This window comes from Stylophora pistillata, chromosome 2 (assembly GCF_964205215.1).
Source record: "Stylophora pistillata chromosome 2, jaStyPist1.2, whole genome shotgun sequence".
NCBI lineage: Eukaryota > Metazoa > Cnidaria > Anthozoa > Scleractinia > Pocilloporidae > Stylophora > Stylophora pistillata.
This window is the reverse complement of record NC_142520.1, coordinates 27,728,931-27,741,316: the sequence shown is the minus strand read 5'-3', so window position 1 is coordinate 27,741,316 and position 12,386 is coordinate 27,728,931. Positions and strand designations below refer to the sequence as shown.

Below are 12,386 nucleotides of genomic sequence, written 5' to 3'. Positions count from 1 at the left end.
ACCATGTATAGAGACCCGCAGGCTTCTTTGAGAAAGATAGGAGTGGAACCATTTGAGAGCATTCCCACGTAAACCAACATCATTCTGCAAACGATCGAGCAACACATCATGGGACACTGTGTCAAATGCTGCACTAAGATCCAATAGAACCAATAACATTACATGTTGGGAGTTCATACTTAAAAAAATATCATTCATTACTCTCAGTAATGCAGTCTCAGTACTGTGGTATTTTCTATATGCAGACTGGAATAAGGGATAAATGCTATTTGCCATCATATGTTCATGCAACTGATTGAAGACAGCCCTTTCAGTAAGTTTTGACACATACTGAAGATTAATGAGTGGCATATAGTTCTTAAATATCAGATCAAGACCGGTCTTCTTTAATAACGGATTAACCAGTGCACATTGCCAGTTTAATGCGAACGAACCAGACTCCAGGGACAGATTAATGACTTTAGTAATAACTGGAAGAAGCAAGTCAATACAGTTAATCACCAAAGACGTTGGCATAGGATCCAAAATACAACTTTTTTTAGGAAAACCTTCAATGAGTTTACGCATATCTCCTTCTGACAATGGTTTAAAATGATCCATCAAAGCACCAGACCATGATTCAGTATCATTGCTAAAAACTTCTAATAAAGCTGAAGATGTTAATTTATCAAGCTTAGCGTGAATCGTTCTGATCTTATCAATAAAGAACGTGCCCATCTCATTAGCAAGAGTTAATAAATTATTTGATGGTGGAAAAGGAACAACATGATCATGCTTCAGTAGTTTCTTAGTTGCCGTGAACAAATCCCTCGGATTGGAACTGTTCTTATCGATGAATTCCTTAAAAAATTCACGACGCGCAGTATTCATAAGATAAGTGGTGTAGTTCCTCTTAGATTTAAATTCCAAAAAATCAGAAGCACAGCCAGTTTGACGCCATTTTTTTTTCTGTCCTTCGCCTTTCCTTCCTCGCTTGTTTAATATCATTATCAAATCAGGGCACAAGAGGTCTGATTTTAAATCTCTTAGTTAACAGCGGAGCATGACGATCAAGAAGTGAAGAAAGAGTTGAATTATAACATTCAACAAGATCATCTAGGGTGTTAGGACTATTCAGGCACAACTTAGTTTCTGCCAACTCATCACGTAAAATTTGCCGATCAATATCTTTAATTTTCCTGTAGGATATTGTTTTTGTTGGTAAGGCCGGTTTATCGACGTTGAGATCACATAAGATAGAACAATAGTCTGATAGAAAGTAGTCAGTCGTGGGAGCACTAGCCACAACAACGTCACATTGTCGAATGATAAGACCACTTCCCATAGGGGCTTTTCAGGGCCAATTTCCACTCAGCAACCACCCCAGGAGAGGACATCAATCACACGGTAATCTCGTGCGTGGGAAATTTACGTCTCCTACCCCTAACCCTGCAGGAGACGGGACCTCTATCTATTCGTCCCTATCCGAGAAGAGTAGAGTATCTAACCATTTCTTGATATAGAAAGGTAGCATATTCTTCTCACTTGTTTTTAAGACCTTGAGTGTTGATCCGGCCGGGACTCGAACCATCGACTTCCGCACAACAGTCCAGCGCTCTATCCATTGAGCTAACTGGGAGGCGGTTCGATCTCGAAAATTAATTTGGCGCCTTTTGTGATTATCTTTCAGTTTTTTTCTTCAAATTTGCTCGTCTATATTTCTCCTATCTTTGTCGCAAATAAACCCTTTATACGCTTGTATATTCTCCAAACAGTTTACTTACATATTCTCTACGGCGCTGCGGAGGAGAATTTGCTTAACAATCAAGAAATTCCTAAAGTGGTGATCATTTCGTCTATTCTCATAATCTTCATGTGTGATTCAGGGGCGATATTGTAAAGAGAAACAAGAAGCTCGCCACTCCTTTGGATCAGAGGATTGAATGGGCACTGGAGACATTTTTATCTTCTTATTTCGTTCTTTCAAATATTCTAGTTTTCATCTGTTGCTTCCTGTCCATACCTTTTTGTGTAACATTTCTTTGCAGGATCTGCTTCCGTACCATTCCAGCAGCATCCAAGAAAACGGCATGCGGTCATGTTTGTATTTTCCGGCACCACACATCCCACCTTCTGATCTGGAGCGATTGTTGAACATTGTACCCGCGGTGGAAAGAACGCCCCTAAAAACAAACGAAATGACAAACATTTCACGATAATTTAGGCGCCCAACTTCGCAAACAAAGGCCTAAAATATTCTCCTATTCGTTGATAGAAACATTTTTTGGCGCTATTTTGTAAAAAAGAAAGGGGACCAAGAGAGAATAATTTCTTATTTTTTTCTCTTGACGGGACCTAATCCTGAAAATGTACTTTCCATACTTTCCCCTTTTTTTTCTCTTTACGTAACCTAATCCTGAAAAATGCTCTTTCCATCCCGTGCAAGCAATCAACCCACCAATGCTGTTCTTATTATGCATTTTTCGCTCTGTTTTTCTGTCTGTTTTTCTGTCTGCATATTTTTCCAAGTGTTTTGTCTGGTTTAGTCGGAAAGGCACCTCTCCACTACGGTAGAGATCGCTAAAGCACGTCACAAAGAAGTGATAACAATGCTTGCGGCAAACTGCAGCCGACAGAGAAAAAGTGTACTTTTTTCCGAATGCTTCCGGCCGTTTTCACACCTAACTGTGATAATATTTCAAGTTACTATAAACAAGATATGTTTTGTTATTTTTTCTATAAGTATCCTCTTAAGGATTACATGAATAGTGAATGAAATCAGAGTTCAATTTTTTCCTCTAACGCGATGCTTAAACTCAACAATGAACAGTACGTGTAAGTCACAAATTGACGAACGGTGTAACAGAACGCCGCGAGCCCCCAATATTGACTGCCCCACATTAGCCGGCAACCAAGCAACTAGTTTGGACACCTTTCCACAGCCGCTTCATCCCCTTTGCTTTCGAGGCGGCCTTTGTAGAGTGGCCTGGCTACATCTGCAAGTACAGTAATTAGAAAAGATTTTTTCGTTGGAAGAAATATGGTTCCAGACAACTCGTAGAAAAAGCCACATAGTTTCGAACATTCAAACTCTCCTCCTAAATCCGCTACTAAATCAAAATGTGAAGCACTTAAAAGGCACGATTAAAAAAAAAAAACTTGGAAAGGGTTACCGGAGTACTTTGACAGGGTGGACAATTACACTTTAGAAAACGTGACTTCGGCCTACGTGTTAAGGCCCATAAAAAAGAAGAGTTTTCATCAACTTCGGTTCAACTTCCACATAACTTTGCTTGTTTATATCTTCATCGCGTTATTCACTTAACAAAACAACGTGTCTGTCACTCTGCATAAATCAGTGTTTAATTGCTAAAGGGTCTTATTGTTATGCAAAATAAAATCCTGTTTATAAAAGGAACAAAAGTTGTGTTGAACGAGCTGAGGGAGTTCTAGCAAGTTGGCGAAGAAACAACAAATAATTCTGTTCACATCGCGCACAAACTTGAAATGACTAGGAGTTCAAATCGGATTCTTGATGGGTTCCAAAAATCTCGATTTATTTCTATGGTCAAAATGTTGTAATGCCAGCAAGTAAACGCTTATCATACCCACTAAGAGTTTGTTCCACACGATCAGTTTGTAATCCATTTTCTTGATTACTTTATCTGATTGATATACAATTTTTGACTTCTGAGGCTTCGATTAATTCTTCGGCCATTTTTTTCAAAGTCATTCACTTATCCATGTAGTTATGTAGTTACGTCGTCCTACAATTGAGAAACTCTCGTGATATTAAGTAATGTTTCGGGCAATTACGATCGGAAGCCGCGGGTTTCGCCCAGAACTAGTTTCGCCCATAAAGCGTTTCGCCCAGACCCAAACGCGTTTCGCCCAGACCTATACTCGTTTCGTTGAAAGAACTGGGTACACGGAATAAGAATATCTGATCCGACGAGAATTATTTCTGAAAAGACTGGTCGAGAGTCGAGATTCGTAAGAAAAACATAAGCTTACTTTGCCTCGATTATCTAACTTTTATAATAAATAAACTTAATCCCTCTTATCCTATTTATTCTCAAACTATTGGTCCATTGACATGGGAACAAGCCTTGAGTACCTGAGCTGCTGACTTTTGGTGGCAGGCGAACTGGTCCCAGTAGCTTAGTATTTTCGCTTGCACGGAGCGGTACTTCTTCCTCTGTAGTTTAGTTAATTTTCTTTCCGAAACCTGGTTTGGCCAGTTAACTGACAAAAGGCTAACAAAATCTTATCAAACTTGTTGACAAATTGAAATTAGGACCGCGCGTCTATTCATAAACAACACAGTGTAATTATTCATTGTTGCTATTCATATTTAAATTGCGTTTGACTTCACTTTGGAAGCAGTGGACACAATAAATTTTGCCAACTTGGCACCTTTCCGAGTAAAATTCAGTTTTCTTTTCAAGTAAAAAGATGAGATTTTTGCAAGACAGAAATTTTCTTTAGTAAGAACTTACACTGCACGCTTTACCGGAATCAGAAAATCGAATGCTTTCAACAGCGTTCAGTTTGCTTCAACACAAAACAAACGCAACCTTCTCAAGAGAGTAAGTGCTGCAGATAAAACCAAAATCATAGCCATAATTTTTCGATGAATATTTTTAAACGGCTCTTTTGTATTTCGTGCTCGAATTACCTCTCAAATCCCCGCTTAATTCTCAGTGAAAGAGACAACTTGTTCGCTTCACCATTTTTAAGGTGTCAGGAAAAGTCACGTTATTCACGGCATTTCACAACGTTCGTTCTGGGCATACGCATGTTTAGGTTAACGTTTTTCGAGTTAAGGCTCGTTTCAACGGTTTCAACGTTTGCTTCAACATGCATTCAACAGTTTGTTGAAACAAATGTTCGATGCGTTTAAACAGGTCGTCCAACATTGTTGAAAACACGTATGATGCACTATCCTTCGCAGTAGATAGCGCTATTTATGCAATAGCGAAAATCAGACCTGAAAAAAATCAGGCCTGTACGGGATTCGAACCACTGACCTATGCGATACTAGTGCAGCGCTATACCAATTGAGCTAACAAGCCAATTGGGAGCAGGCCGTTAAGTTGATTCGTAATAAACCCGTGATGATAAATCAGATACAATGAATATATGAAGTTCATATACTTTGAACTGCGGTATTAAATACGTATGATGCACGATCCTTCGCAGTAGATAGCGCTATTTATGCAATAGCGAAAATCAGACCTGAAAAAAATCAGGCATGTACGGAATTCGAACCACTGACCTCTGAGTGCAGCACTCTACCAATTGAGCTAACAAGCTATCTACTGTGAAGGATCGTGCATCATACGTATTTAATACCGCAGTTCAAAATATATGAACTTCATATAATCATTGTATCTGATTTATCATCACGGGTTTATTACGAATCAACTTAACGGCCTGCTCCCAGTTGGCTGGTTAGCTCAATTGGTAGAGCGCTGCACTAGTATCGAAGAGGTCAGTGGTTCGAATCCTGTACAGGCCTGATTTTTTTCAGGTCTGATTTTCGCTATTGCATAAATAGCGCTATCTACTGTGAAGGATCGTGCATCATACGTATTTAATACCGCAGTTCAAAATATATGAACTTCATATATTCATTGTATTTGTTGAAAACGTAAAAAATGTTGAAAGCGTATTGAATCAAGTTTTAATTGAAACCTTTCGTTCATCGATTCAACTTTTCCTTTACAAAGGCCAATTTAAACAGTTTCAACATTTGCTTCAACATGCATGCAACACTTTGTTGAAACAAATGTCCAGTGCGTTTAAACAGGTCGTCCAACATTGTTGAAAACGTAAAAAATGTTGAGAGCTTGTTCAAAGTGTGTTGATCAAGTTGAAATCGGTTTAAACTTTTGTTCAACACCGATTCAACTTTTCCTTTGAAAGGCCTTTGTCGCTCTGCCATCTAGTGCGGTAAATAAAATCCGAAGCACTTTTCCAACTGATTTTGGAACTTCTGACACTGGATTAAAATCGTTAAACCTCTGACAGAAACAAAGGTACATGTAAATGCAGATCATAATTGTTCATGTCCTACAGCACAAGCGGTTTGTGCCTGTTTGATAGGAAATATTTATATAGTGCTTTCCTTCATCTCCGAAGTATCATTATTGACAAACAAGTTGTAACGTAAAGATTTGCGAGTGTGGCCTGTATATCTATAATTATCGAACCTTCTTGTGTTTGCTTCGATTGGAATATAGAGAGATAGTTTCGCAAGCTGAACTCTGGATCTTTTAATTTCTATTCAAAGTAAAAAAGTGTTTCTGTAATGACCTTTGATTGCTGACAACTTCACCGCTGTGTAAACCGTGACACAAATTCTCCAACTGTTACTTCTTCGCAGGGTTTCTCAAAGAAAGCAGTAAGCAGGGCTGGCAAAGATGCTCTACGAAGATTTCTTTTGACAGATTTTTGTCTCATCCACACTCGCCGTAGACGTTCGTAGAATATTGAACCAACTAAATTGTAGATCGCATTGTATACCGACATCAACGAATTCTTTCTTGATACGTGTTTCGGTTTCAGGCAAAGGTTCAAACAGGCCAGTGTCTTTTTTGGGCTCATGAATGGCTCCCGAACAACTGGTTTCCCCATAATCTTTTAACAGATGAGAAAGAAAGGTGTTTTAAGAGAGCCTAAAATCTGGAGGTTTCCGCGTAAATCAGTTCGATACTCACCCTGTTAACTTCCAACTTTTGAAGAGCTCTACTTCTCCTCCGGATCTTCGCTGTCTGCTGAATGCAAAGGTCGCTTTTTTACCTCGGAAGAATTTTTTTCTGGTAGGGCATGAATCGTCAGCGCAGCAACAGGAAGAAGTAGCTTTTGCTAGCCTTTTAAGACCCATTTCGACCATATGGCTTTTCTCATAGCAATCGGGAGACAAATGACTACTACAGACAACAGAATGTTCGGACGGCTCGTCAAAATCGGCTCTTTTAACTTGAACAAATTTAACCCATTGTCGCTTCAAATTTGCTTCTTTTGGAAATTTATGCATTGTAGGCCCGGTTTTGTTTGAATTACCACAAAACTGGACGACACAATGCTTTACTATTACGAAAAATGTTAATATAATCAACCCAATTATAAGTAAAAAAAATCGTGACTAGACCGGCAAACAGGGGCTGCGAAGGAGACTTGCATATATCTCACGCAATCGTAAAAGAAAGCTTTTGACCTCAGTACAGGAAGGTTCCACCCGTGACGTCACAGGAAAGATGGCGCAATTCTAGACGGCGAATGTCTCGAATTTGGAAGAGCTTTTTCAAGGTGAAAATGGACATTTTAGAAAAAACGAATAGCACATTTGAAGTACTTGATATATTTTCTAAGCAGCTATGTGAAAAGAAAATGTACGATTTTTGGGATTACAGGCCCTTTAAACTATTCCACCCACGCGCACTCATGCACTAGTCCTGACTAGATTTATGAATAAAGGGTGAAAGTTTCTGAAGAAACTGTGGTGATGCGTCGGCCGTAACGAGTTACAAAGCTGACGTTTCGAGCGTTAGCCTTTCGTCAGAGGGAATGACGAAGGGCAAAAGCTCGAAACGCCAGCCTTTTAACTCGTTACGGTGGCCAATTTGCAATGTCAACTTAGTTGACATAACCAAATTAGACGAGTAGATTTAATCACTTCTACTTCTGGGCGAAACCATTCTCGTTCTGGGCGAAAAAATATGGGCGAAACTCGTTATTTCGTACCGCATGCTTTGTCGGAATCTGAAAACTTAGGCTATTCCACCCACGCGCACTCGTGCACTAGTCCTGACTAGATTTATGAATAAAGGGTGAAAGTTTCTAAAGAAACTGTGATGCGTCGACCGTAACGAGTTACAAAGCTGACGTTTCGAGCGTTAGCCTTTCGTCAGAGCGAATTTACAATTTCAACCTAGACGACTGCATTTAATCACTTCTACTTCTGGGCGAAAGCATTCTCGTTCTGGGCGAAACGATGTGGGCGAAACCCGTCATGGGCGAAATAATGGAATTTGAGCTGCTTCACTCGCGGAATAATTAGTGATCGAAAGACAGACATTGCTTAAAATACTAAACATACATGTTGTGTCTAAACTGACGAAATGATATTTTTATCTATGACGGTGCAATGAGGCATACTCTTTCATTGAATGTTTTTGGCTCCGATTTTCAAAATAATTGGTTGATCAAATTCACAGTTTAAAGCCACCGATAGAGTGAAGCGAATATTGTCTCAATTTCCAAACTAATCTATCACATATCACTGGGCAATAAAAAGATTTTCAGCGCAAATTACGAGACAAGATTGACCAATTCTTACCTTCAGATACAGTGATAGCGCATACGAATAAGCTCAAAACAACGAACACAACCATTGGACGCGAAATCTTTTCCATATTGTGAGTAATAGACGACAAAAATGCGTCAAACTTGATTGAGTTACCGTTTGGGATCCCACGTTTCTGCAATCGCGAAGTCCTATATTTTCTTGAACGTAGTAACGATAATCTTTCTACTAAAACGTTGTGTTACTAAAATTATACCAATGTCAACCAATAAATTAACAATGGTATGTGCAAATCGTGCACCAAACTGAATAGCGTGATGACTCGACGGTTCCTCGAACGGAAACACTCAGCTTGTAAATCGAGAGTATTGACGGAAATACTCACCCAACCGAAATAATAAGAAAGGAAAACAGGATACGAGTTAAACTAGTAATAGACGTTGCAATGTTTTACGTGGGAAGAATAAATGTATCTCGATATATATCAACAGTTTTATGTAAGTCCCATTTTGCTATCATTTCTCTGTTGTATTGTTTATGGTTTCCACGCATGTCGATTTAAGGTTGAGACTCGCTGTATGCAAACGTATTAATATTGTGTTTCACTGGTAATGTCACGTATTCATCTTCGTTTCTTGCTCGAAGGATGAACTCAGAAGTCAAAGTATTTATGTGATAATATAATTATTCTCGACTATTCAATGACAATACTCCATGAAATAAAGATTCCTAGCTGTACGGTTTCGTGCCCAGGGCTGGAACAGGGCTGGAAGATTGAGCGTTAGTTCAAGAAATCAGGTGGGATTTTCAAGGGGGGGGGGGGGGGACCCGAGAGCGAGAACAACATTTCGAAAGTATTGGTTGACAGATGAGATTAGATTGAAATCACTGCCGGAACGTCATCAACTCAAGCCGATTGTACTTCAAGTCTTGTTAACCGTTAATATCGATCGCCCTTTATGTATCGCTTTTGTTATCTAAAACACCGTAATAATAATAATGATAACAATAATAATAATAATAATAATAATAATAATAATAAAGTATTTACATGGCGCTAGTTTCCTCAAAGTTCAAAGGCGCTTAACAAGAGTGACACAATTGTAAAATTAGACAAACGCTTTTTTAAAAAGAAAATTTTTAAGTTTGTTTTTAAAAACGGACGCTGAGGAGCTGTTCATGATATCGGACAGCAAAGTGTTCCAGAGTGTGGGGGCAGCTACAGAAAAAGATCTTGCAACGTATGTCTTCAAATTAAAATGAGGAATTACAAGGAGATTTTTAGAGGATGAACGCAGTTAACGAGCTGGAACGTAAGGTGTGAGTAGATCACGAATGTACGATAGTGCAAGATTGTTCAGAGCTTTGTACGTGATGAGTAGAATTTTCAACACAATACGATGATGTATCGGAAGCCAGTGAAGATTTATTAGAATAGGCGTAATGTGTTCATGTTTTCTTGAAAGAGAGATGAGACGAGCAGCGGCGTTCTGGACGTTCTGTAACTTTTTACTCGGTAGTCCATAGAGTAATGAATTACAATAATCCAATTTTGAAGATACAAATGCATGAACAAGTATTTCAGTGATGGTCAATGACAAATACTTTCTTATATAGCTGATATTACGGAGATGATAAAAAGATGATTTGCAGATACTTGAAAAGAAAATGATTGTCAAAGGTAACACCAATATTTCTAGCTTTCTGTGAGGGGCGGATGGTCTCACCGACGACAGAGATTTCTTGAACAGTTGGCATAGATATATGTTTAGCAGAGATCACTAGTAATTCAGTCTCATCCTTATTTAGTTTAAGACGGTTAGCCAACATCCAGTGATCAATCTCATGTACACAACGCACAGCTAAATCCTTGTCACCAAGTATAGTTGGCTGAAAGGATAAATAAACTTGCGAATCATCAGCACAAAAATAATAACCCAAGTTAAATCTGTTAACAATGTCAGAGAGCGTTGAAGTGTAGAGAAGGTACAAAATCGGTCCCAAAACAGAACGCTGTGGAACACATACATACCTACATACATTACATACATACATACATACATACATACATACATACATACATTACATACATACATACATACATACATACATACATACATACATACATAGATACATACATACATACATACATACATAGATACATAGATACATACATACATACATACATACATACATAGATACATACATACATACATACATACATACATACATACATCAGCTTCATTTATCCTCGGATTTCAGTGTAGCTTACAAGCTAGTATCTCCGATCCTAATTACTAATTTTAAAAATTACAGCAAGGCTAAAAAGATAAAAAAATAATTCATAATTTAATAATATGATAATATAATAATCATTAATATAATAATATAATATATTATTAATGTAATATTAACAGAAACCGTGTACTAATAGTTTGCGCTTAAATTCAGTATAGTCTACAGTCTTTCTAAAGTGGTCAGGGAGGGAGTTCCAGTACTTAACAGATGAATAGCTAAAAGAAGTTAGACCATATGAGGTTGTAAACGGCTTAGGAAGTGATAAAATATTGGTGCCCCTTAGGGAGTAAGCAGTAGATCTTAGCTTGATCAGTTGTTTCAAATACCACGGATATTTACCAAGATGATGGAGACAGTTGAATATACAAATCATCATATTTTGTATCCTCCTGTTGGCCAAACCACACACACCTACCTTGTCTAAAAGATCATCATAGGTCGAGTCCCAGTCCTTCAAAACAAATCTTAAAATACTTCTATTTAAGGTGTCCAGTTTAACAGAGTCCTCTGAATTACAAAAGTGCCATATCATTGAACAGTAATGAAAATGGGGTAACACAAACGTTTTATTGAGGCGAAGCATAATTTCGGTGGAAATAAGTTTGCCAAATCTTTTGAAGACACTGAACTGATTATTTATTTTTTTACATATAGAGGATATGTGTTCCTTGAAATTAAGTTCATTATCAAGAATTATTCCAAAAAGTTCCAGGCCTCTTGTGGTTGAGAAGGAGAAAGGGTGATCGGTTTTGCCAAGAACCATCCCTTGGTGTTTGGCGGGGTTGGCTTTCATCTCATTGTCTTCGATCCGCTGTTCCAAGGCTACTGGGTCTAAGTCAGATGTGTGCAGTTGGCAGTCATCAGCATAAGTGTTTGGTTTTACAGACTTGATGTGAAAGATGAGGTCATTGAGGAACATGTTGAAAAACATGGGTCCCAGGACGCTGCCTTGAGGCACGACACGCTTCACGCTCATCCAATCCGAATAAATATCACCAACATTCATCACTCGCTGCATTCTATCCGTCAAGTAGTCACCGATAAGGGCACAGCTGGATTTATGCAAACCATACGCTTTCAGTTTCGCTGGTAGCAAAGCATGAGGTACGGTGTCGAAAGCTTTTGACAAATCCATTGATATAACCACCACGATCTCTTTATTATCTAGACTACGCCTCCAGTCGTCAGTCAGCCTAAGCAAAGATGTCTCACAGCTATGGTACCTTCTGTACGCAGATACGTATTATGACAATATGTTTTGGTAAAAGTTGCCCATTTGAGCTCAAAGCAGCCTCTCGAAAACATTATTGAGCGCAGGTAGAACGGTCACTGGTCGATAATTGCGTTTGTTCAGTTCATCTTCCTTTTTAAATAAAGGAGTAACTTGACCTAATTTCCAGCGCGAAGGATACTGTCCTGTCCTGATCGAGTGATTCATTATTGCAGCAACAGAACCAGCAATCGCGTTGGCAGACTATTTTACCAGTCGCGGTGGTATTCCGTCATAACCACAGGATTTGCGGGAGTTTATTTTGAGTAACAAAGCTTCCACCTGGGTTTTATTAGTACATTGAAAAGCAAATTTGTTTCTCACAGCGAGCTGTTCATTGTTGTTGAAAATCGCCTGAATGCTAGGATGCGCATCCAACTCTTTTCCATAACTCTGTTCCATAATCTCTGGCACGCCGTCCGCGATGTTAACAAAATAGGGACTATAAGCAGTCAGGACAGCAACGCCACAGAAAACGTCGATTAAAAAATGAGTTTCTACTTTTAATTAGAATTTCGAAAATGGCTG

The 12,386-nt window shown here is 38.7% G+C and overlaps 2 protein-coding genes across 3 annotated transcripts in view; both read right to left on the bottom strand.

Annotated features, from left to right (window-relative positions):
- Positions 1-8,645, bottom strand: part of LOC111333723 (muscle, skeletal receptor tyrosine protein kinase) — a 48,683-nt gene extending 40,038 nt beyond the window's left edge. For both annotated transcript variants that reach the window (XM_088748042.1, XM_088748043.1), the window contains exons 1-2: positions 8,324-8,645; positions 2,003-2,162 (exon numbers count right to left, since the gene is read on the bottom strand). In XM_088748042.1, coding sequence (XP_088604168.1) covers positions 2,003-2,162; positions 8,324-8,399 — 236 coding nt within the window. In that variant the 5' untranslated portion in view covers positions 8,400-8,645. The remainder of the gene's footprint in view (positions 1-2,002; positions 2,163-8,323) is intronic.
- Positions 8,646-9,913: 1,268 nt separating this feature from the next.
- On the bottom strand, positions 9,914-11,723 carry LOC148738145 (uncharacterized). Its single transcript, XM_088749390.1, has 2 exons — positions 11,004-11,723; positions 9,914-10,180 (listed from the first exon to the last, which is right to left on the bottom strand). The coding sequence occupies exons 1-2, from the start codon at positions 11,721-11,723 to the stop codon at positions 9,914-9,916; spliced, it is 987 nt and encodes a 328-aa protein (XP_088605516.1).
- Positions 11,724-12,386: the final 663 nt, after the last annotated feature.

Bases quoted from the DNA above. Each gene is read 5' to 3' on its own strand.
- LOC148738145 (XM_088749390.1), bottom strand. From the start codon at position 11,723: ATGGATTTGTCAAAAGCTTTCGACACCGTACCTCATGCTTTGCTACCA. The intron at 10,181-11,003 runs GTAGGTGTGTGT...TTATCCTTTCAG, and splicing joins ATGATGATCTTTTAGACAAG to CCAACTATACTTGGTGACAA.